The 25,918-nt window shown below is 37.2% G+C and overlaps 1 protein-coding gene across 3 annotated transcripts in view; it reads right to left on the bottom strand.

Annotated features, from left to right (window-relative positions):
• veph1 (ventricular zone expressed PH domain-containing 1) overlaps positions 1 to 25,918 on the bottom strand; it is a 158,799-nt gene that overhangs the window by 115,804 nt on the left and 17,077 nt on the right. For 2 of the 3 annotated variants that reach the window (XM_055173536.2, XM_055173537.2), the window contains 2 exons: positions 22,647 to 22,862; positions 15,886 to 16,060 (listed from right to left, as the gene is read on the bottom strand). In XM_055173536.2, coding sequence (XP_055029511.2) covers positions 15,886 to 16,060; positions 22,647 to 22,862 — 391 coding nt within the window. Of the gene's footprint in view, positions 1 to 15,885; positions 16,061 to 22,646; positions 22,863 to 25,918 lie in introns of those variants that run through there. The other variant, XM_055173538.2, reaches the window with a different exon arrangement.

Raw genomic sequence — 25,918 nt, 5'->3', positions numbered from 1 at the left:
AATACATACGTAAATTAAATCAACAATCAATGAAGGAAATGAACTTAATGTGCCACAGAAACAGATCTTTATAATAGTGGAGAGAAATACAATGAGTTGAACAGACTCCATGTATACCAAAGTAAACACTGATCACCTGAACGGTGACTTCACAAACAACTATCATTTACAACAAAACAGCATCAATACTACTATAAAGTGTAACACATATATCCCATTAGTTGTTATTCTTTGAAAAAGGGTAAATAATCAAAACTTTTCAGGTGCAAAGGCTTATGGGTATTGCTTGTGACTTCTGTACTGATAATTTTAAGTTCATTGCACTTGAATTTTTTTTATTTAGAGTTTTTGTACGTTAATAAGTTAAATGAACTAAGATTGGCACAGCAATTTTTGGCACAGCCATTTTTTAAGGTGGGGGTTGAAAAACTCATGTGTATATATATATTTTTAATATAAGCATTTTTTGGTCCAGAAGCCTAATTTTGGTCTTGCTTTAAAGAAGACACTTTTTATGAAAGTGTCTGGAGGTGAAAATGTTAAATAAGAAAAATTGTTATGGCAGTTTAAATTTATTGTAATAAATAAAAATAATGCAATATAGTATTATTTTATACATAAAATTATTAAAAAAATAAGAGGTTTGTGTTGGTTTGCTGCATACTCTTGTAACAAATTAATAAATTACAGTCACTGCATTATTATTACTGTTAAATGATTTAGAAAACTTAAAAAAACACAATTTTTAGACCTTTCTAACAATATAGTTTGTCGTGATAGATTAACATTTACATGAAAAATATTGAAGTAAACTCGCGTGTCCCTCTCATGGGACATGGCCAGTTAAGGGCATTAGTACAAATACCTTTAGGGCTTTCGGTGTACTCTTTCAAAAGCATACATTTGTACCTACAGAGTTCATATTAGTATCTCAGAGGTACATGTTGGTACCAAATGTGTACATATAATGGTACATTTTAGGACCTTTTTAAAGGGTACTGCCCCAGTGACAGCTGGGCTACATATGTAGTGTGCCAAAGGTTAACTCACACAAGATTAACAACACAAGATCATGATAACTTCAGTGTTCTGGATGTTAACCTAAGGCAGGGGTGTCAAGCTCATTTTAGGTTAAGAGCTGGATGGTATAAGCATCTCATTATTTTTTAAACCTTTGTGTGCTGATAATAATAAAATTTAGATAAAACAAAATTTTGATAAAACATAAAATGTAGTTACTCTAAACTAAAAATTCAAGTGCAATGAACTTTAACTGATCAGTACAGAAGTTACAAGCAATACCCATAATAAGCCTTTGCCCCTGAATTTTTTGTACTGATTATTACTCTAGAAATTAAACTGGAAAAACACATTTCATAAATCCTTAGACAATTACCATACCCCTACTAAACAATAAAAATATACACACAAATTTACAACTGAAAAACCCACTGGTTTTGGGTTTAAAAAAATATAATTTAGTTCCTTTGCATGGAACTTTAACTGAATAATACCTTATGCTTATACCTTATCCTCTCTGTATTGTCAAATAATGCCAAAATCATTCATTAATCTTTCACTTTTCCTTGGGATATATTTATAATGAAAACAGTCATTTAGCAAAGAAAATGCTAGATTTGTAAAGCATTACAGTACCTAATAAAGTCTGAAGTCATTAAACAGGCATTATGGTTTAAATCATGCTTTCTTAAATTGCGTTGACCACTGGATGAACATCACCAGTTTGGAAGCAGGTGCTACTCTCATTTCTAGACGTTTGTGTGTGAGTCCAGATTAATAGAAACCGTTTCTAACTAAACCATTTCTCACTGCTGTTCGTTGCGTGTTGCCATCACGGCTTGTTAAGGCAAAAACTGATTCATTACCGTTTCATACACAGTACGCAGCAAGTGGCTGAATCGCCAGGCAGGTGGAACTTTTCTCGAAAAGCCATGCCCGTGGAAACGGCAGGATTTTTGCCACTGCGTCCGAATCGTCTACGTTTCACCAGTGAAACTGTCCGCGTTTTGCTGCTTTCCGTATGTCTCCTATTGAAAATGAACTAGACACTCACCAGTCGCGACTGCCGTGTCCCATATGACAGCATTTTAATAATATATATTTAATATTTATTAATACTCTACAAATCATCATGTGGGCTGGATTGGACACTTTTGTGGGCCGTATGTTTGACACCCCTGACCTAAAGATATCAAAACAGAATGAACATGATACTTGTAGAGACAAAATAGCACAGGCAACACAGAACAGCATCTGTCATCATACAGTATATAACATGTAGCGTATATGAGGAACTGGATGGGATGGATCAGTGTAAAGGAAATGACAAATCTGGGGCTAAGCAGAAGATCTTAGGATGATTAGTGGATCCAGATGGTGTTAAAGAGACTGCATTTTTGAAGGGATATTACTAATAATGATCATAGCTAGAGGGACTTTGTCGGGGGCTTTAACGTTTCAAAGACGCTCTTTTCCACCTCTGCTCCTGTAAAGACTGTACACACCAGGAGAGCTGTATCCCTAATACACTCCAGACCCCTACAAACGCTCACGTAGTTCCTCCGACATAACTTTAAAATGAGATGCCCGTGTCAAGTCAGCCGGAGGACACGTATGACATTTTCAAAACCTTTTAAAGAGAATTGATCACTTTGAACCACAATTCACTCCTGCTGGAAAAACCAAGATATGTATGGATACGAAACTGCTTTACTACAGTATCGTGCTGTGGTCGACCGGTTTATACCAGTTAGACCAGCACAAAACCAGTTCTGTAATGTCTAAAAATGTCCTAATTGAATGCACAAGGATGCTTTTTTGTACCTACAATGACCTTACTTACCATGCAAATGTTTGCTTTATATGGAGCGATTAGTCAATAAACACTCACCTAAAGAATTATTAGGAACACCTGTTCAATTTCTCATTAATGCAATTATCTAATCAACCAATCACAAGGCAGTTGCTTCAATGCATTTAGGGGTGTGGTCCTGGTCAAGACAATCTCCTGAACTCCAAACTTAATGTCAGAATGGGAAAGAAATGTGATTTAAGCAATTTTGAGCGTGGTATGGTTGTTGGTGCCAGACGAGTATTTCACAATCTGCTCAGTTACTGGGATTTTCACGCACAACCATTTCTAGGGTTTACAAAGAATGGTGTGAAAAGGTTAAAAAATCCAGTATGTGGCAGTTCTGTGCGCGAAAATGCCTTGTTGATGCAAGAGGTCAGAGGAGAATGGGCCGAATGATTCAAGCTGATAGAAGAGCAACTTTGACTGAAATAAGCACTTGTTACAACCGAGGTATGCAGCAAAGCATTTGTGAAGCCACAACACGCACAACCTTGAGGCGGATGGGTTACAACAGCAGAAGACCCCACCGGGTACCACTCATCTCCACTACAAATATGATACAGAGGATACAATTTGCCCAAGCTCACCAAAATTAGACAGTTGAAGACTGGAAAAATGTTGCCTGGTCTGATGAGTCTCGATTTCTGTTGAGACATTCAGATGGTAGAGTCAGAATTTGGCGTAAACAGAATGAGAACATGGATCCATCATGCCTTGTTACCACTGTGCAGACTGGTGGTGGTGATGTAATGGTGTGGGTGTTGTTTTCTTGGCACACTTTAGGCCCGTTAGTGCCAATTGGGCATCGTTTAAATGTCACGGCCTACCTGAGCATTGTTTCTGACCATGTCCATTCCTTTATGACCACCATGTACCCATCCTCTGATGACTACTTCCAGCAGGATAATGCACCATGTCACAAAGCTTGAATCATTTCAAATTGGTTTCTTGAACATGACAATGAGTTCACTGTACTAAAATGGCCCCAACAGTCACCAGATCTCAACCCAATAGAGCATCTTTGGGATGTGGTGAAATGGGAGCTTCGTGCCCTGGATGTGCATCCCACAAAATCTCCATCAACTGCAAGATGCTATCCTATCAATATGGGCCAACATTTCTAAAGAATGCTTTCAGCACCTTGTTGAATCAATGCCACGTAGAATTAAGGCAGTTCTGAAGGCGAAAGGAGGTCAAACACAGTATTAGTATGGTGTTCCTACTGTAATAATCCTTTAGGTGAGTGTAAGTATACAGTAGTTTAATAAACTATTTTTACATAATTATAACTTGACCCTACTTACTGCACTTACAACAGCCCTCTATGGTACCCCATATAACCTAATCTGAACCCCATTACCTCACCTCACTCACTACCTCATGGATTATGAGAAGGTCACACGTCTTTAGTTCTCTGTGGAGTTCAGGAGAGAAAGGGATGAGAGACAGAAAAGGAGACTGATTGGAAGAGAAATCCCACTGCGAGGTCTGAGGAAGAACGAGGCAGGACGAGGCTGAGCTATTAGGTTGTTATAATCTTATTAGCTGGGCCTATGTCGCTGGTCTGCCTATAACGTATAGCATATGCTAAAACCGCAAAACGTAATGCTCTTATACTGGAAGTAAAGATCTACATCGGGCTTACTGTAAACGTACGTACTAAATCATGTTAAACTCTGGCAAAAAAGAAATTGAGTACCTAGGTCTGCCTAGCAGTAAATACAAATGAAGTTAAAGCTGATGTTTTTGTCCTGCTCTGCGTCATACACATTCTGAGAAACAGTGAGTTGAGTAAGTGCTGGTCTGGTCTAAAACAATGGTCTATCTCTTGTGCAGCCTGGACTCAGGCCAGAGTTTCTGCTGACTCATTTTTCGCTTTTCTCTTTCAACCCCGTCCTGGTGTTCGCTTAACCAATGGAGGCCTAACAATAAATACCATGTATGGGGAATATGTACGGTAATCTGTATGTTGTGATTCGCCTGAATACCTCTGAAGTCAACTGGAAATGTGACACTCCTTACCATGTATGAAAGATTCGGTCACAATGTAATGCTAACAGGAGTTAACTTGTAGGCTGAGAGTCAGAAGCAGAAGGAATTATGATAATGTCGGTCTTGTCTACATTACCAATCCCAGGAAGTTAACTGTTGCCTACAATCCATGTTTTTGTTGTAATTCAAGAAAAGAGATTTACATTGGAGATGATAACTCATCGTCATCGTTCACTTTGGGTTTTGTATCTTTTGCATATCGTTAACATGACCTAATACACACTTACACACCAAAGGAAATGTAAAATCGTGAATCGGACCATTGGTCCTCTTTAAATATTGTGTAATTTTAGTTTTAGGAGGTTGCCATTGTGCTGGAGAGAGAACAGACTTATTGAAACTTCTGAATGTTTCTCCATTATTGGTAATGTTAATAATGATCATGATAGGGATGCACTATAATTTGCATGTGATTGTCAGTGCGCATCTCAACAGTGAAGCCGGTTCCTTGATTAATAAATCGGCATCAACTGCTTTCAGATGGAGCGGCATTTACTACACAAAGCCATAGTTCACTGACAATCGGGGCAATTTCACATTAATTATCGCGAACGTATCGCCTGTGATATTTATGCAATATGGCCCTGCATGTTAGTGAACTAAAGCTTTGTGTAGTAAATGCCACTCCATCTGAAAGCAGCTGATGGCGATTTACTACTAATCAAGAAACCGGCTTCACTGACGAGATGCGCAATGACAATCACATGCAAATTATCGATCATGCCTAGATCATGGCATGAACAGCTCTTGACCTGATGTTATTGACCATTGTTAAATAAAGTAAGTGCTGACGTGTATTGCTACTAGAATTTTGTGTTTATAGGACGTCTTAATAGCCCTCCAAACACAGCCCTGATGTCTAGGCTGCCTAGAACAGGGCAAAATGTGTAATCTTGTAATCACTGTTGGCGTTATACTTAGATGATGGAATATCAGACATCTCACAGGCTATTTTGAGCAAAAACTATATGTAGGGCCATATAATTTCCGCGATCACGGAATCGCGGACGGAATCGCGGAATTGGCTAATTAACACGGAATCTAGTATTAACGCGGAATTTTGCGGAATTTTACATATTTTGAATAAAAGTATGTTTTTGTGTGGGAGACGAACGTGTGTCTGGGGGAAATGCAGACCGGGGGAAGTAAATCTGGGCGACACGCCCACTCCCGTCGTTTCAGACCCCCTCCAAAACACTGAAACCATGGCGAAGTGGCTCTCCACGACTCTGCTTTCGTCAGCGAAAAAATTAAGAAATTCGACGCTAAGCACTTAGTTCCGAGCAGGTCTCACATGACTTTTATGTGACTGGAGAACTGTTATTTAGGAAGTTTAGTCAACACTCTGTTCATGGTGAGCGCAAAGATACATGCACTCTCTCATCCACTCTCACGTGCACGCGCTCACGCATCTGTCCGAAGTGCGAACACAAATCCTCATGTATTCGTTCAGTTTTATGTATTTGAAGTGAGCTGAGGCAAACTAACTATCCCTCGCATTTAAAATATAATCATCTGCATCATGGCGCCGCTCTCTGTCTCTCTCTTTCGCTCGCACGTGCAAAGAGCTGCGTGCTCATGCTGTCCTAAGTCAGATCACTATCCTGCGTATGTTTGTAAAGTTATATGCATTTCAAGCGATTGTGTATAAAATATGGATCGCGTTCTGCTGGATTGATGTGTTTAAGGCACTTCTGAAGGCACCACTGCTTTGACACCTGGTTGTAGCCTCCTGCAACAACACTAAAAAACAATGCATTGAATTGAGTTGTGTGTGTGTGTGTGTGTGCGCGCGCGCGCGCGTGTGTATGTGCGTGTGTAAATGCATCTTTTATAGTCATTAAGTAATCCTGTTATCCAGTTTTCCCCCCAAATCATTTACATTTTTATCATTAACATTAAAGGCACACTCTTTTTATGACTAAAATAAAAGTAAAGGGTAAAAAATATAATTGCCAAAAATTAAAATGGATAAAACGGAATTTGCAAAAATTAAAACGGAGAAAACGGAATTTGGGAAAAAATAAAACAGAATTTGGGAAAAAATAAAACGGATTTTATAGGGCCCTATATATGTAACCACATATAAAGTTTATTATGGCTAGAATTGGGTTACTGATAGCCGGGCTATAATTGGGTCCACAGTTAACACTCAGGGGTCGACGTTATCGCGAGTGGCAACCCCATGCGTTTTTCTTATTAGTGCAAGGAAACTCAAAATGTTAGATTTTGAACATACAGCTATGATTTATACATAATTTAAAACATTAAAGTGTCTAGTTTTTTTTGTGTCCATTCGCATTTAAAACAACATGTTGTGCCTTCTTGCAACATCCCCACGTTATTGACAAGTAAAAGAGCTGAGACGATCCATATACATAACTCACGCCCCACAGTCTAGGGACAGTCAATGGCTCATCCAGTTTTATTCACTGCTGTGAATTCGTGTTGTTATTCTTATTGCAGCAAGCATCCTTATTTACTATTGTGCTTCTTTCAAACAACAAGAGGTGGCGGCCACATGCGCAACCCCCCCATATTTGACGCGCTTTGTACTATTCTTATAAATGACACGATTGCAAACCGGACATCTAAAACCTTGTTAATTTGCGTCTGTCAGTCACACGTTTCTCTAGACATGAGGCATTTCTTTGTGCTTCTTTCAAACAACAGGACAAAATGGAGTAAGGCGTCTGTAAACAAACACAGACTATTGATAAGTTGACCATGTGCATCCCTTACTAAATTTACCATGATTTTACTTAAACCACAGTTACCACAAATTTACACAAAAACAGTTTATGCATATATATATGTGCATTGACCTGTATTTGCTTGTATAATATATTTAGCTATAATTCAAATTAACCAGAAACAAATAGGGGAGAGCGGGGCACAACCTAATGCTTTTTAACTTTGGCTCTATCATTCAAAAAATATTTAAGTTAGATTAATATATTTTTTAAACAATTAACACACACATCTCTGCTCATGGCCGAGGGAAGTGGGGGTGCTGCGGGTGCTGCAGCACCCCCTGTTGGCGAGAGGGAGATTTTTTTTTAAGTAAAAAGTTTTGCACAATTTATAGATGGGTTGCTCGGCGACGTCATTAACTGGTTGCAAGAGGCAGAAAGAAGAGACGTGCCTTGTGTTGTAGGCTAGCTGTGTCTGTAAGTCAAAATGCAAAGGAGTTGTTGCGTGGATAATAGTACCAACAGAGTCAGTGCTGGGTGCCTGATGTTAAATACCAGTAAATGCGACTATTACGTTAGCCCAACATTATAATTCATTCATGTATCACAGTAACACTGCAAAAATAAAGACAGAAAAACAGTTCCAACTAAAATCAAGTTTTATTTATATACAAACATTAAAGAACGCTTCAATAATTAAGGTTGTTGCAGAAGCGGATCAGCTCACCAATCGGGCTTTCTGCCTCCTGGATGCTCGCGCACCCTGTAATGTTTGTAAACCGGCAACCCCGTCTATATATTACTTATGAATATTTTAGGAAATTATTTTTGACACACGTAGGTTATTACGTGTATTTTGGATTTTAATTTCATGTGCCTACCCATCTCCGTGGCCTCATTCGAGCGCACTTCTCCGCCTTGCGTCTTTTGAAGACATGGTACGCACTCACCAGGACCCAAAAAAGACTCACACACCTTTGGCTGATGCATGCCCGCACAGAAATTCTAAACTCCATGGGCATTCGTCCCCTCAGTCATGAGAGACTTTGGACTTTATTATACAACCGGCGCAATGCGCGACGCGAGTGTCTTTTGCTAGAGTAGAGCGCGTTGATAATTTGCGCATATTAACGGGATGACAACGCGGGTTTGTTATCATGGATGCGAAGCAGCACAAACACGCCTTTTTAAAGGTTTAAAATTTAAAAGATTATTATTGAGTGTCTTGGACATAAATGATAACCGATTATGAGACGTTAGAAGGCGCAAAGGGCTGCTTCATCTGTAGCTAAGTAAATAAATTCTTTGCTTTTAAACAAATGCATATATTTTTAAATGTTTTTTAAATGCTTCCCCACGAATTTATTGTATATAATGACTCTTTACCTGTGGATATGGTGAAATGAGAACGTTTGTAAATTCTTTATCTCTTGTTTGTAACAAATAAAGTATTTTTAGAGTACAAACCTTATATAAAGCCTAATATATTCTAAAAATGTAATTATACAGCATGTATTTCTTTATAAAAGTATACAATATCGGAACTAAACCCATTATTATTTTTGTTCAATGTATGAATTATTTATAAGTTAAAAAAGCCAGCGATAGTACTATTTAGTAAAAAAAAGTCTATATAAGGTATGTAATTGTGAGAATATTTTACCACTGTTAATCGACATGTGATCCTAACTTAAAAACGAAAATAAAATATGTTCGTCTGGACATTGAAAATTTTGAAGTTTATTTAATATTATATGTTGTTATAATATTATATGTTGTATGTAAATATATATATGTAATGTATGTCTGAAGATGTAACGAAAGTAATTTCCCCTGGAATTGTTATAAGTATTTCTGCTTCTGATTAATAATAGCGCATATATTAATCTGATGTCTGTGTGTTTCAGACCCTGCTGTGTGCACTAAAGTGTATATGACAATAAAGTAGTGTGAAACTCAATGTATTTATTTTTAAAATGTATTTTAAATGGGCCTATAGGCTCATAGGTTTTTGTAAAAAAAAAAAAAAATTCACAGCACCCCCTGATCAAAATGACTTCCAGCGGCCCTGTCTCTGCTACAAATGAACACTTAAACATTTTTTGTGGGATTAACTGACTTATTGTCGTACAATTACACCGAAAGTGACAGGAGTGCAAACGTTACTCCATAGGTGGGGTTCATTGTAACAAACAGAGGGTTTGTTGTAACACCTGCTAGAAAATGTAGTTAAAAGACAAATAATTCAATCAAATTCTAAAGGTGGATATTGTTTATATATCTGCCTATAATAGATAGATATCCACACATTCATCCATCCATGCTTGTATTAAGCATCAATGCATATAAATATATTTTTTGAAAGGGCTGAACGATTAAGACAAAAGTTATTTCCCCTGATATTGTATTAACAGTTATCATCTTAATGAATAGTGTTTACATTGTTTTCATTTCATTATCATTGTATACCTGTGTGACAACTAACCCCACTGACCTTTGCCATTGTTTTGTTTTTAAACAACTGAAAAAACACAAATGTCAGTGCAGGTCAAAATTTCCCCAGGGCTGTAAAACCGTGCTAGACCTCAGAGGTTTAACATAGACGGTTAAATTACAGCTATTAATTGCTGGGAAGTTGTATAAATCTTGTTGGTTTTAGTTGATTCAGTCATGTTCTCTCTACATTAAGTATTTGAGTAGAGTTTACATGTTAATTTCATGTTACACACAAGATTCAAACATGTTGAATCAGTTCATTAGGGGTGTCACGATTCTTCAAATCCTCGATTCGATTACATTTTCGATTCTAAGGTCACGATTTGGTTCGATTCTTGGTTGACTTAGTTTCGATCGATTTCTATTTAAAATCAAAATCGTGACACCCTTACACTTCATGACTGAATCATTTGAGTATGGCTTAACATACCAATGCATGCTGTTTCACTGAAGATGCCAGATTATTGTTGACCGTACAAAACCTGAGCAACTGCTGAGTGAAATTTGTCATGACAGTTTCACAACCAAGTTATGTAAACAGTTCTTAGATGCGCATGATGGTCAAGCAGTGATCGCAGTTTTAAATCAATACACTTTATTTAGATCATAACCCCCATCGACAGATGAATAATACGACTCAAAGCCCATGAGGGTCTTTCCTCAGCTGAAGAAATATGTGTTAACCTTCAGTCGAATAATGAATCTTGTTGAAACCAACTGGGGCACGACTGGATCGATAAAACTCATTTGCTGAGTGCCTAAACTCTGTGGTTGCTGTTTTTCGTAATGCGCAGTGAAAAGTGCTGCATATTGACAAGTATTAAACACAGAAATCTGTCTGAAGCTCAGCTTTCATGTAGCTTTACTGAGAGACTGTGGTGCTAGCAATGGCAAGGTGATGGATTTGGTACTCATAAAATGTAGCTTAATGCAATGTTTTCAATAAAACGGCGCTTTTGGGTAAAAACATCTGATAAATGTAAATCTAAAGGTGGTCAAGTTCTGTATTGTCTTCAACAAAACCTGTGAACCAGATATCAACTACAAAAACTTTATACTATGCAACTACAACAAGGGGTTGTATGATTATTTGGTTGATAACGTCCTATGTTTCATCAATTGTGCATACAGTAATGTGTGACAACTGCATATAGTCTATTTAGTATTTTTCAGTAATGCAGTTATTTTGGGAAAAATGTGAATAATTGCATTTTACACTGCGTGAGTGTAAGCAAGTTTAACTGACAAAACATCTGGATTGTTGTAATGTAAATACGTGAACGCAGTATCTGAATACATGGAAATACTGTTCATTCAAGAGAATTGCCGTCATTTACAAAGAGGATCGTGTGTATGTATGAATCGAGATCGTGACTCTTTTTCGATTAATCGTGCAGCCCTAACCTTGTGCATGCAAAAGACCGTTGGACAGACCAATCTCAACATAACACAAACTGTGACGTTACAGTCGTGATGTACACCCCCAACATTAAATTACACATTATATTAAGTACAAGCATAAGGCTGTGTGATTTAGGAAAAAAATAAAATTGCGCTTTTTCTGCCAGGAATTGCAATTGCGATTCGCGATTATGCAATATGCATCTGCCTCTTTAGAAGGTTAGATCTATCTGATACTGCTTATGGGTCTGGTGATTTAACTGTATTCTTATGTTTTTGTTTTCTTTGTTTTTTTGTGAAAATAAGGAAACAAAAACAAAGAAATGAAGAATATAATTAACACTTATTGTATGAAATGTAAAATGCTCTTTAGCTTGGACTAACACTGTAACAGTATTTAAAGGGGCGGTGAATTTGTTGATTTTATTGTTTTATACTGTTGTCTGATGTCTACTTATGATGTTCGCATGGTTTTTAATATTCAAAAACACCAAAAGCAATAAGTAATAGGCTATTTTGTAACATGGATTAGTGGCTCTCTGGAGAAATGGTTCGTTTGAAGGGGCGGGCCGCATTGAAGACCTGAACGTAAACACCCACTGCTATGATAGGACAGCTTCATTCCCTGTCATTGCATGTGGGGAAATGTTTTAAAAACATTAATGTGATAAAAATAGCAGCCGAACACAAATTGTTTTAGCCACAAAAGATTCTGGGTGCTAAAGATGATACACATAAATGACAATACATATATTAAAGTAGAAACAAAACTCGACGTGACTAAATTACCATATAAAACACAGTAAGTGTGCATCAGAATCTAAACTGCGGCTAATAAATCCTTATCAATAACTTTGTATATTTCTATTGTGCTTGTGAGGTTGCTTTTACATTCACGTAATGTTAAATTCCACAGTTATATGATAAAAAATAAGCTTTGTTGAGTGTTTGACCTTTCAAACGCAACACGCTTAAATTACCGTATACAACACAGTAAACGGGCATCAGAATCTAAACTGCGGTTGATAAATCCTTCCTTATAACTAACTTTGTATATTTCTACCTTTAAATTACAGTCGTATTGTTAAGTGTTGTACCTTTATTAATCGTTTAATGTTTTTAGTAAATTAAAACAGTCAAACAAACGTGTTTAGAAACGGATGTTACAACAGGACATATCAAGCAATCTCTTCTAACAAAGCAATAGTGAAACGCAGTAACTTAAATAAAGTAAAATGTCTTACTGTGAATTATACTGCTGTGTCATTGTTGTCAGATCCAATATAAGTGGTGCTTCTGAGTCTCTCTGCAAATCCAGCATCGACTTCTTTACAAATGAATCCATGTACACAACGTTAACAAACGCTCCCCACACGAGCTGGAACTTCTTCAAAAGCAAACTTTATCCAAGCATATTGCTAATGTTAAGTTCCAACCCTCCGAATTGAAGTATTTAGCTTCTGTGTTGTTCCCACGCGGTTCTTCCACAACCGAAAATGCGTTTCCATGGTATCATAACAGATCACCGCGTCAAAATAAAAGTCTCTCAGAAAAAATGTATTTAAAAAGTCATTTTGGTTAAATTTGTCAATCTTTAAAGACATGTTTACTTACTGAGACACACGTGTGTCACGCGAAGCTGTGGGCGGGGCTACAAAAGTAGACGTGTCCTTTTGGTTATGGGGAGGTGTTTCAATTCTACTTTGACGTCATAGATTTCCGAATTTTACACTGGAGTGTTTAGCTGGCTTGGTGCCAAAAACTGTTATATTTCAGTAGCACGGACGTTTTCAGTTCTGAAACTTGCAGGATGTTTATTTAAGTATGCTGACCTCTTATATAACAAATTATCAAGTTAAAATTGAGTTTTTGATTCACCGCTCCTTTAAATAAGTGGGTTCATTATAGCTGCAACTTTAACAACAAGTTCAAAAATTGGGTGACTGAGATTTACTGGAAAGATTTGAATGCATGTTTGGGTTTTTTGTAAACAAATAACTTTAAAACTTCATAACTATCAAAATATTAAAAAGCTACATTTGGGATTTTTTAAATGAATATAAAATCCAAATGAGTTCAATGTCATGTCATTTCATTCAAGTGACATTAGCAACCCAGTTAAATGGTATTTTAGTTTGTTTTAAATAAGGAGCCAGGCTTGTAAACATTGTTGGGCGCGTGTGTGTGTAAAACGCATCATACGTTTTGAGAGAGGCGGGCGTGAAGTCTTGGGATGCGGACTTGCGGAGACAGGCGCGAGTATTTAACAAGCATTGAGAGACACAGGCTGCGCGCATGCTTTAAATTGAAACCCCTTGTCAGTTTAGGAGAAGCGCTGTTTTGGTTGACGTGCCTCTCACTGAGAAAGCACAGACATACTTGCGCTCGCTCAATTGGTTAGACTGTCACAAAGCCTCTCTGCATATTTCTCAAATCGCATCGCATTGCGGTTCGATTTCGATTAATCGCCCAGCCCTATACAAGCATATTGTTACAATGCTAAAAACAAAGTTGTGACTGCTGAGTTAGCGTTATATGCTAGTTAATGCTATATGCTAGCGTTTAGGCTAAAGTTCTACTATTGACATTGCAGTTACATTTTACAGGTCCATACTGAAAAAAAAAACCACAAACTTACCACTGAGAAACGTCCATTAACAATCTCCAAAGAATTGATTATTCCTCAAAATCTGTATCTTCGTCTGATACAGACTCAAACATATAAGGTCTGTTTGCACACACACAGAGCTACTGAAATGAGCCACTCAGAAACAGCTAATCAGAGCAGAGCTCAACATTATTATTCATGAGCCTTTCAAATAAGAACATAATAGACAAGCCCTTGGGTTGAAAATGGACATGAAAAACCATCTCTGGATAATTTCTGAACTTAATAAAGCCACATACCTTCTATGTAGATATCAGAGAACAATTTAACATATTTTTCTTTGCCACCTTTAAATAATTTTACACTTTGCCATAATCCATGTATCAGTACCAATTCATCCGCTAACCTCATATGGAATAAACATGCCAGGGGGTCCACTAGTACACTTATAGGAACCCCACATGAAAACAATTGAGATCCTTCAATGAGGTTTCTCAGGTGACCTCTTTTGGAGTGCCAAATAACTTTTACTGGCAGTATCCAATTTACGTCCCTTAACTCCAACATGATTACATTATAAAAACATGAGTGCTCTTTATGTTGTAGTCTTTTGCTTTTCTATGGCTCAATCAAAAGATCTTCTCAATGATGTTGTCCTTTGGCTGACCCAAACTATATGACAATGAGTTGAGGTCAATGTACATTTGAATACTTTGTTCCCTAATAAAGCCATGTTGTTCGCCGATGGCCCTGGCCAACAATTTCACATACCAGCCTTTCTTTAATGACCAGACTGCTACAACACAATAAGTTGACCCGAACCAATGAGATCTTTATCGGCGAAGGGCAAAAATGCGTGCGTGTGGAGTATTTGAACAGCTGAGATGAGTGTGTATTTTGGCACGGATGCAGGTCGAATATACTGCGTGTACCTTGTACAATGGACCAATGCTATTTTTTTAATTGGAAAAGCATTGAATAACATGCACTTCATCTGATGTAGAAGAGCAATGGATGTAATAAAGTTTGCTTCATTGTGCATGTCTCAAATGACCCATTTGGGACCAGAAACGCACACTGTGGGCTTAAAAGACCACACGCCCTCAGTGCATTGTGTAGATGTGGTGGGTGGCAGATTTGCAATGTGGAAACTAAACAGTCACTGGTCGTTGTGTTTGAATATTCCTGTAAAGGCTCACTCCGCGAATTATCAACAAGGCAATAACGTGCAGGGCAAAGGAGTGACTCATGACCCATACGATGGTTTAATACCTTCCATTAGTCATCATTGTATTCAATGACCTAATAAAATACAATACAGTACATGGTGACCGAGATTTTGCCAAGTAAAACGTGTTCTGGAATCAACATACTGTAGTGTTAACTCTGATTCATTGGTAATTTGATTTATTTGTCCACACTGACTGCGGGAGGTGATACAATCACAACCAAATCAGGACCTTATTTAAAGGATTGTTCACTCATTAATTTATTTTCATAAGTCTCCAATTTGGAATATGTATGTCCAAAATTCCCCAGATTAAGTTCCCATTGAAAGTGTCAGGAAATTTACGGGAAACTTTTAGCCCCTTTGCACTTACAAAGTGTCCTGTTAGTCATGAGAGTTAGTAGACACTATAAACCTAAACCTGACCCTTAAATCTGATAGGTTGATAGGAATGTTGGATGTACATAAATAAACGCATACAGCAGGTGAGGATGTTGTGTGGTCTGCACTGTTTTGGTGACCTCTGACCTACCTCCCAGAACGCTGCGTGTGATGGCCTGCGTGTGTTGGGCCAGAAGTTCAGCTTTAGCAATGGCAGCCAGTGACAAGTAGCTGGACATGTTTCTGCTCAGCTCTTGGTTCCCCTGCTGCAAGAATCGAACCGCCACCGGCACGGCCAGCGCCATCACTGGAGGCCTATTGTAGTTCTGCAAAAAAAAAAAAAAGACAAATATTGATATTAAAGTTCATCCAAAAATGAAATTTCTGTCATCTTTTACACACTCACTTTTGTTATAAACCTGCATACATTTATTTTCCTGATGAAAACAAAGGAAGTTATTTTAAGGAATGTTTGTAACCAAACCAATAAGAAGCCCCACTGACTTTCATAGTAGGAAAACTGAATACTATGGAAGCCAATGGGGCTTCTGATCAGTAACTGCTTGGGTGATTCTCACGAAACCATTGAAACACGGCACTAATGATTTTAGCTTTAAAATGTGTAATATAGTAACATTAAAAAGCATCAGAATTAACACAATACTGTGTTCTACCTTGCACAATGTGTGATTTCAACATAAGAATTTATAATTGTAAATTTTATCTCATTTTCTGCTGAAATTCTCATTAACGCAATGTGTCCGGCTGTGTTTGAACATGCGTTATGTTGTAATTCAATCAAATTAACACAAAAATATTAAGAAAAAAAATAAATGGATGTTTTGCTAGACTACTTTAGATGACAGAAAAAATATTTTCTGAATATTCATGTATAATAATAATGAAGAAAAATTAGGAAAATGATGTGTCCATGCCTGATGTTCTCATCCTCCGCAACACTTTTTGAGAACAGTTTAAGCACACATACAGAATTTTAATAAAGTTTGATTTTGAGTGACCAAGCACATGGACCAGTCACTTCAAGATGGCTACCAGGTAAGATCATTTTTTTACAGTTAATTTGAAATATTGTCTTGTCAGAATGCTTACACGACATTTTGATTATCATTACCGCAACTGATGCTTATTAAATGTTAATTTAATTAATAGAAGCATAATACTTTGATTTTAAATGCATGTGCAGAATCTCCAAATTATGTTCTTTCAGGTTTGTCATGTCATTTTGAAAATATGTCAGTGTTGATGTTTTCTGACTGTTGCGGTAATGAGATTTTTTAGGACAAATTTTTTAAATTATGTTACAAAAAGTGTTAAATGATAAGTAAAAGTTTTTAAATTAATGTTCCCATTTACTCCAGACTTTGTTTTTCAATGTCTGGTGGGAAAAAAGTAAATTTAAGCAATTTTTACATTTTCATGATTGACATTTTTAAAACCAAGTTTTCGTGAGAATCAGCCGCTTACTGTTACTGGTTGTAAATGAAACAAATGTTTAAAGAGGAACAATCCACACCCCAGACTAAAGTGAAAAGCAAATGGTTTATTAAAATGAGGCAAAGACACACTGCAAAAAAAATGATTTTCAAGAAAAAAAATTCTTAGTATTTTTGTCTTGTTTTCAGTAAAAATATCTAAAAATTCTTAAAGCAAGATGCTTTTTTGATGAGCTAAATGACCTAAGAAAATAAGTCTAGTTTTTAGACCAAAAATATTAAATTTAAGTGATTTTGTGCAACAAAACAAGCAAAAAAATCTGCAAATGGGGTAAGCAAATTTTTCTTGAATTTAGTGTTTAAGAAAAATTTTCAATATTTTTTTTGCTTACCCCATTGCCAGATTTTTTTTTTGCTTGTAGAAAACTTAATTCTAGAAAGAACTTTTCTTAACCCATTGGCAGATTTATTATTTATTTATTTTGTTGCTTGTTTTAAGCATGAATTCACTTAAATTGTATATTTTTTGTCTAAAAACTACACTTATGTTCTTATGTATTTTCTTGATGAGCAAAATGACATGTTGATTTAACATTTAAGAATATTTAAGATTTAGATTTAAGAATATCTTTACTGAAAACAAGACAAAAATACTCTGTAAGAAAGGCATTTTTGCAGTGAATGTGCCACTTCTGAATGCTGTATATGACAAAACAATCAATAAATTGTTGATTTTGGTGTACCCTTCCCAATTTATTAAAAAATAAAAAGACATACAGTATAAATCATAAAAACCTAGAGTAAAAATTTCAAAAGAGATCTGACTGAAGTGTGAAGGATGTCATTTGAAATGTTATGCTGCCCCCTGGAGCAACAAATATGAATGTGTTAGGTTAAAACAGATACGTAAACTGCATTTTATTATTTATACAGTAGTTATTTCAAATATTGTTTTATTAAATGGTAGGCTGTTTATTATAAAGGATACAATTTTAAATTATACCACACCAACATGACATTTGACATACATGGTCAAAATAAAATGATTGCATATTTTAAAATCTCATTTGTTTGAGAGTTTCTGCAGCCAGGCATGAGATCTACTCCCAATTAAAATGAGACGTTTGATATTAATTTTCATTTTTAGCTACTCAGAATGTCAATGTTGGCTTCATAAGGATTATATATGAGGGTTGACATATGAATCCAGTTGACATGATTTTTTCTGCTTTTTTTTTAAATATATTTAATATATATATTTTTAAATATAAATATATTTTTATATTTTTAACAATTATTATAATTTGGTATTCATTGTCATACATCAGAAGATATTATAGGCCATAACAATATAATATTTTTGTAAAATGCTAAAAATCATTATATAAAATAATCACTGCAAAGAATGCCTTTCTTACTCAGTAATTTTGTTTTGTTTTCAGTAGAAATATCTAAAAATTCTTAAATGAAGACATATTTTTTTAAAATAAGTCTAGTTTTTAGACAAAAATATACAATTTAAGTGAATGTGTGCTTAAAACAAGCGAAAAAAATCTGTTTTTTTTATTTCTTGAATTAAGTGTTTAAGAAAAAATAAACTTATTTCAAGATTTATTTATTTTTTCATCCCATTGCAAATATTTTTGTTGTTTTAAGCAAAAGTTCACTTAAATTTTATGTTTTTTGTCTAAAAACTATACCTATTTTCTTAGGTGGAGTGTGTGTGTTTCTCTACCTTAGTAACAGAGTTTGACAATAACAAAATTGACACTGACTAATTCAGACAACAGGAAATCATGATTTTAATCTAAATAAGACACTAAATACAGAAAAATGTATATATTATGGCCTGTAACACCTTCTGATCCATGACAATGAGTACCAAATTTTAAATATATATAAAATCATAACTTCCGGTCAGCATATCGCATGCGGTTTAGTTGCACAAGTTCAAATTTTTTAACGGATCCAACGCTCAAAACGGATCCGATATTTACGCATCCGCAGATGGTCGGCAGCTCACGCAGCCCCTTTGCGACTCTCCATAAGAAATGAATGACTTCCGCCGGCCGTCGTTTGTTGTGTGCAGTGGAAAGGCGGCTTTAATTAGCTCATTTAAAATTTAATGCCTGCTACAGGTCTCAAAAAAGTTGGCACGGGGGCAACAAATGGCTAAAAAAGCAAGCAGTTTTGAAAAGATTCAGCTGGGAGAACATCAAGTTAATTGATATTAGGTCTGTAACATGATTTGCTATAAAAGGTATGTCTTAGAGTCTCTCAGAAGTAAAGATGGGCAGAGGCTTTCCAATCTGTGAAAGACTGCGTAAAAAGATTGTGGAATACTTTAAAAACAATGTTCCTCAACGTCAAATTGCAAAGACTTTGCAAATCTCATCATCTACAGTGCATAACATCATCAAAAGATTCAGAGAAACTGGAGAAATCTCTATGTGTAAGGGACAAGGCCGGAGACCTTTATTGGATGCCGTTGGTCTTTCGGGCCCTCAGACGACACTTCATCACTCATCGGAATGATTGTATCAATGACATTACTAAATGGGCCCAGGAATACTTCCAGAAACCACTGTGGATAAACACAATCCGCTGTACCATCAGCAGATGCCAACTAAAGCTCTATCATGCAAAAAGGAAGCGCCGTCGTGTCCTGTTGGCCAAGGCTCATTTAAAATTGACTATTTCAAAGTGGAATAGTGTTCTATGGTCAGACGAGTCCAAATTTGACATTCTTGTTGGAAATCATGGACACTGTGTCCTCCGGGCTAAATAGGAGGGAGACCTTCCAGCAAGTTATCAGCGTTCAGTTCAAAAGCAAGCATCTCTGATGGCAGCTTGCATGTTTTGGAAGGCTGTGTGAATGCTGAAAGGTATATAAAGGTTTTAGAGCAACATATGCTGCCCTCCAAACGACGTCTATTTCAGGGAAGGCCTTGTACTGTATATTTCAGCAGGACAATGCAAACTGCAGCTATTACAACAGCATGGCTTCGTCGTAGAAGAGTCCGGGTGCTGAACTGGCCTGCCTGCTTTCACCTATAGAGAACATTTGTCGCATCATTAAACGAAAAATACGTCAAAGACGACCACAAACTCTTCAGCAGCTGGAAATCTATATAAGGCAAGAATGGGATCAAATTCCAACACCAAAAATCCAGCAACTCATATAGCCTCAATGCCCAGACGTCTTCAAACTGTTTTGAAAAGAAAAGGAGATGCTACACCATGGTAAACATGCCCTGTCCCAACTATTTTGAGACCAGTAGCAGAAATCAAATTTGAAATTAGCTCATTTTGTGCATAGAATTGTAAAATTTCTCAGTTTAAACGTTTGCTATGTTTTCTATGTTCTATTGTGAATAAAATGTTGGCTCATGTGATTTGAAAGTCTTTTAGTTATCATTTTATTAAAGTTTAAAAAACGCCCCAACTTTTCTGGAATTCGGGTTGTATATCTTAACATGTTGGGTACATCGTCTTTACCAGAAACTATGTAACAAGAAACGTCACTGTGAAAAGTTAAAGCCGTTCTATGCAGTTTCGGCGTTTTGGTCAAACAGCGACCCCTAGAGTCGCTGGAGAATACTTGCAACTGTCGTAATTTCCCACTCTAGTACTCCGAAGATAATGACCAGGTAATGTTTCACAATTTCATACAAATATTAGGCTACTGCATAGTCTACTAAACTACAGATGATGTTAATAGGATAATAAGAAGTTTATTTCAAGTGTAAAGTGCATATAATAATAAAGTACCGCGTTTGCTGGCTTATAACGTTTTTACATGATTGCAGCTAAATCACAAGTAAACATTACGAAATGCCATGACAAAGTTAATTGTGTACGTTGCATTATTTCATAACGTTGTTTCTTATAATGTCACTATACATGATTATTGTTATTTATCATAAAAGTTTGCAAATTGTGCATGTTTACACTATTTACAACCTTTATTATTGATGTCCTGATAATTATGTGAGATATTGACAACTGTTGTCATGATAATTGCATGACATACTACAAGCAAGCGCAACAACATACAACATAGACCGCAAACAAGTTTACAAATGAGAGATTTACTTACTAGTCCATCAACAAGATCGCCAGATCAGCATCCCTCCAGTGCTGTCTTTTAGCTCACGCCAACGAGTAAAAACCTGACAGAGTGGGACTCTTGTCCGGTTCCTAACGCGGTCAGATTCTCTTTTCCTTTTCCTACTCACTTCCGAACGCGCTTTCTTAACTTTTAAATCGTTTAGCCTCACGTCTCAAATTCGCGCGTGCAGTTGTTGTTATAGGCTTGATCGACTGACAGCCGGATGACGTCAAAGTGCCGTCTTGGATCATTCTCGTGGTACTTTGACGTCATCAGGCGGTCAGTTCTTGCAGCGCCATACGAAGTCGAACAAGCCTAACGTGTGTGACGTGGTTGCCGTAAAGCAAGTCGTGATTCTCGCGAGATTTGTCAGGGGCGGTTCTCTCAAGTTTGCTTGGTGGTTTTGCTAGTGGCGTCCTCCCTGAGCTTCAACAGGAGGATGATTTGCCCTGCTATGACTTTGTTTACCACTGAAATAACTTTGAAGCTGTTATATTAAGGTAAAATAACTGCATAGTGTGTCTTTAAAACCATAAGACGGACATTCATCAAGCTTTAGTCTGAATTTCTAAAGCAAGTAAATTTCTCATTTACAGCTTTTCTATTCACTCGGGAAAAGTCCTTGAGTAAAAACATTAAAGGCGTGACTTAAGGCGAATAACTTAAAAAACGAATTAAAAAAGCACCCACTAGAACTGTGTGTTCAGATCATAGGAAGTTGTGAAGAGCTGATGCAGAAAAGCAGCCAAACAGCAGTTCTCTAAAGATTTTCACCATTACCCAGAATGCATCCCTCTTACTCAAGCACTCAGTAAGCCCTGCTTTGAGATTCATATGTGACTTATTATATAAGTGAATGTGTGTGAGAGAAATGAAGAGAGGAGGAGTAGCTGTGTGGATGGATGTGGAAAGTGAAGCAAATCTCTATGGAGGAGAATTGAATTATGTAACATGTCTATCAAAAAACCTTCTTAAAGGGACACTCCACTTTTTTGGAAATATGATCATTTTCCAGCTCCCCTAGAGTTAGACAACTGATTTTAACCGGGTCTGATCTCCCGGTTTGGCGGTATCACTTTTGGCATAGTTTAGCATAATCCATTGACTCAGATTAGACTACTAGCATCGCGCTCAAAAATAACCAAAGAGTTTCAATATTTTTCCTATTTAAAACTTGACTCTTCTGTAGTTACACTGTGTACTAAGACTGACGGAAAATTAAAAGTTGCGTAATGTAATGCAGTGACATGTGCAATCATTCATTGAACATAGCTTCACAGATCTTTGGGCTTTAAGGAGGCTGTGAGGAAAAAGCAAGTAAGTATTCTGTGTGGCCACTACTTGCACCTGCAGTATGCAGCTGGTGATGTCAGAGGCGATCTTGGCATGCGGTGTGTCTTCATCTTTACCCTGTGGCTGGAGGTTATGCTCGAGACACGACTCCCACAGTGACACGAGAGCTGCTCCATGCCTCTCGATTGAACCTGTCTCCCTGATGGCTGTAGTGATGCGAGTGATGCAGATCTCCACCACCGCCTGATCGTTGTCATTGGTCAGGTAGTCCTGCAGGAAACCACATCATAAATCAGTGAGGTCTTTCAGCTACTTAGACACTATATTCTTGTATGTCATTTATCTCTGACAGTATGTATATAGTTCTCACTTTATGCATATATATCAAAATCTTTCTCAGTTTCTTTATTTCTTTCTTTTCTCTATGTTATTAGGGGTCAAGCCCTATTGTAACTGTTAGTTTTCTTATTAATATTCACTTCTTCTGTCACTGCATCTATGGTAGCCCATAGAAGCGTACAAAGGAAAATGATGACATTTGGCACATAGATAGTAGCCTGGTGCAACCAGACTCTCGTACATTCATTTCATTTGTACAGAGAGTCTGGCCATGCTCCATTGCAAAGCGTTACTTCCATTAAGGAGGGTCCTCTGTTGAAGTTTAAAACTATTGGATCTGCCCAGAGTCACTCTGAATCTGCCATAACCAATCGCTAACGTTTGGTCGTGACGTATATCACTCAGTCTGGGGAACGACCTCAACGTCTGTGTTCTTAGCCACTCCCCGCTGTTCGCTAATTGGACCTGCAGATTTTTGCAGGAGAAAACAAAACTCTACAGAGCAGTCCCAGACGTTGTTCTGAAGCTAAATGAAAATTAAGCGGAAGAACGTAGGAGGGCGGAGCCAGGCTACATAGATAGAGGACTGTCTAAATGTTACCACATCAAATTTGAAGTCTCTATGTCACTTCAGCGTCACCAACAGTCCAAAATGACCAAGTTCAATTAAAAAAAAATAATTATTTTTTCCTTTGAAACCTTGGCTTAAGTCGATCAGATTTTCCTTCAATTTTGAATTTATTTAGAATTTTTCAAAAACCCCCTTTTCTGAACTCTTCCTACAGCTTTTGTCTGATTTGCGTGAAAGTCTGTATTGTAGCATCTAGTGACACCCCAGGCAAAAAGTTTTGGAATTCATGTCAATTGACCAATCTGTTGTTGTATACCGCGGTAACGAATTTGATGTAACGCATGCAAAAACAGATTTAAGGGGGTATCTTCGCAAAACGTTCGCGTATTGACGCGACACTTGGTACGTGTAACCATAGATATGTATAAAGGCTAGATGTCTCGCCAGCGCTGCTGACCAATTGAGTGGAATGTCCGCATTTGGCGGACATCTTACCACAGGACGCTCGCTCACTCGTAGCATTGTGTTTTAATGATGCAGGTACTTTTAAATGACCATAACATGCTTAATTTTCTACAGATTTTCATACGGTTTGGTGTGTTATAAACGTCAAATATGTACCTATAACACTGCATACTTAAACTAAAAAAAAAAATATTTTCATGAAACATGTTAAATCATCCAGGATTATAGCCACATTAATAACGTTTGTAAGAAACAAAACCGTTTGAATATTGGTAGAAAATTGAGCAAGTAATGGTCATTTAAAAGTACCTGCATCATTAAAACTCAATGCTACGAGTGAGCGAGCACCCTGTGGTAAGATGGCCGCCAGGTGATGACATTAGAGGCTCCGCCGTAACACATCTAGCCTTTATACATATCTATGCGTGTAACCACAGTCATGACTTGAAGGTGTGTTTCCATATAGCGCCACCTAGTGGTCTCAAGATATGAAAAATGGCTACTTTTGCTTATATCTACTGCCAATATAAGTATAAAATTATGATCGTGGTCTTGTTAGATTCCTTCACGTATACCAAATTAAAAAATGCTAAATGCGTTTTTGGTCGGCCATTGTTGGCGTCAGCCATTTTGAAACATTTTAAAAACCTACTTTTTCGAACTCCTCCTACAGTTTTTGCCGCATTTGGTTTGTAGCATCTAGAGGCACTCACAGCAAAAAGTTATGAAATTCGTGTTGATTGTCTTATCTGTTGTTGTATACAGCATCAATGAATTTGACAAAGAGCGCTCCAAAACAGATTTAAGGCTGTTTCTTCGATGAACTTGCACGTTTTGACACGACACTTGGTACATGTAATCACAGTCATGACCTGAGCTTACATGTGCAGATTCATCATAGCCATATATACCAATCATCCACTATATCACTCTGTCTCCTCTCCACTAATAAGCTGGTGTGTGGTGGGCGTTCTGGCGCAATATGGCTGCCGTCGCAACATCCAGGTAGATAATGGACATTGGTGGTGGTGGTGGAGGAGAATCCCCCATTCATATGTAAAGCGCTTTGAGTGCTGCAGAAAAGCGCTATATATATGTAACAAATTATTATTATAGCACCACCCAGTGGTCTCAAGTAGGGATCGACCGATATGGATTTTTCAGTGCCGATGCCGATACCGATTTTTGTTTCATCAGCCTTAGCCGATGACCGATACAGGCTCCCGATTTTCTTGAGCCGATATTTGGAGCCGATACTGGTTTTGCTCACTCAATTTACATCATAAAAAATATGTAAAAAATGGCATGTTGTTAAAAAGAGATGTTATTAGTTTGCACAGTTTATTGTAGTCTAGGACTAGTCTAATCCCTGTCCAGGAAACCGCCCCATAGAGATGAAAAAACCCCCACTTGGTTCAGCTATGATCAGCTGTTAAGCCGAGCTTTCAATGTTGTCGTGAAAAGGTTGGTTGTTTTTAGTCACATGACCTGCAATCGCTTGCGGGTTCCAGCACTCTGTCTGTAAATTATGCCGGAAAAATCGGCAAACACAGCAGCCATGTATCGGCCGATGCCGATACACATAAAACTCGCAAATATCGGCCCGATATATCGGCCGGCCGATATATCGGTCTATCACTAGTCTCAAGATATGATTTTTTGCTTAAATCTACTGCAAATATAAGTCTAAAATCATGAGAGAGCTGGTTACATTCTTTGAGGCATACTGGGACAAACAATACTAAATGGTTTTGTTTCTGCCATTTTGGGTTCAACCATTTTTAATTTTGAGACCTACTAAAGCCATGTTATTTCTTATTTGCAAAAGTAAATAAAAGAGAAGTCACTAGGAGAAGTCACATAATACTAGACGTTTCTATACTTCTTATAGACGGTTTCATCGGACGCACGTGATACACGTCTGGATCCTAACCTTACTTCCGGTTTCGTT

This window comes from Misgurnus anguillicaudatus, chromosome 15, assembly GCF_027580225.2.
Source record: "Misgurnus anguillicaudatus chromosome 15, ASM2758022v2, whole genome shotgun sequence".
Taxonomy (NCBI): domain Eukaryota; kingdom Metazoa; phylum Chordata; class Actinopteri; order Cypriniformes; family Cobitidae; genus Misgurnus; species Misgurnus anguillicaudatus.
Note: the sequence above shows the minus strand (reverse complement) of the source record. Positions and strands in the feature narration are given on the sequence as shown.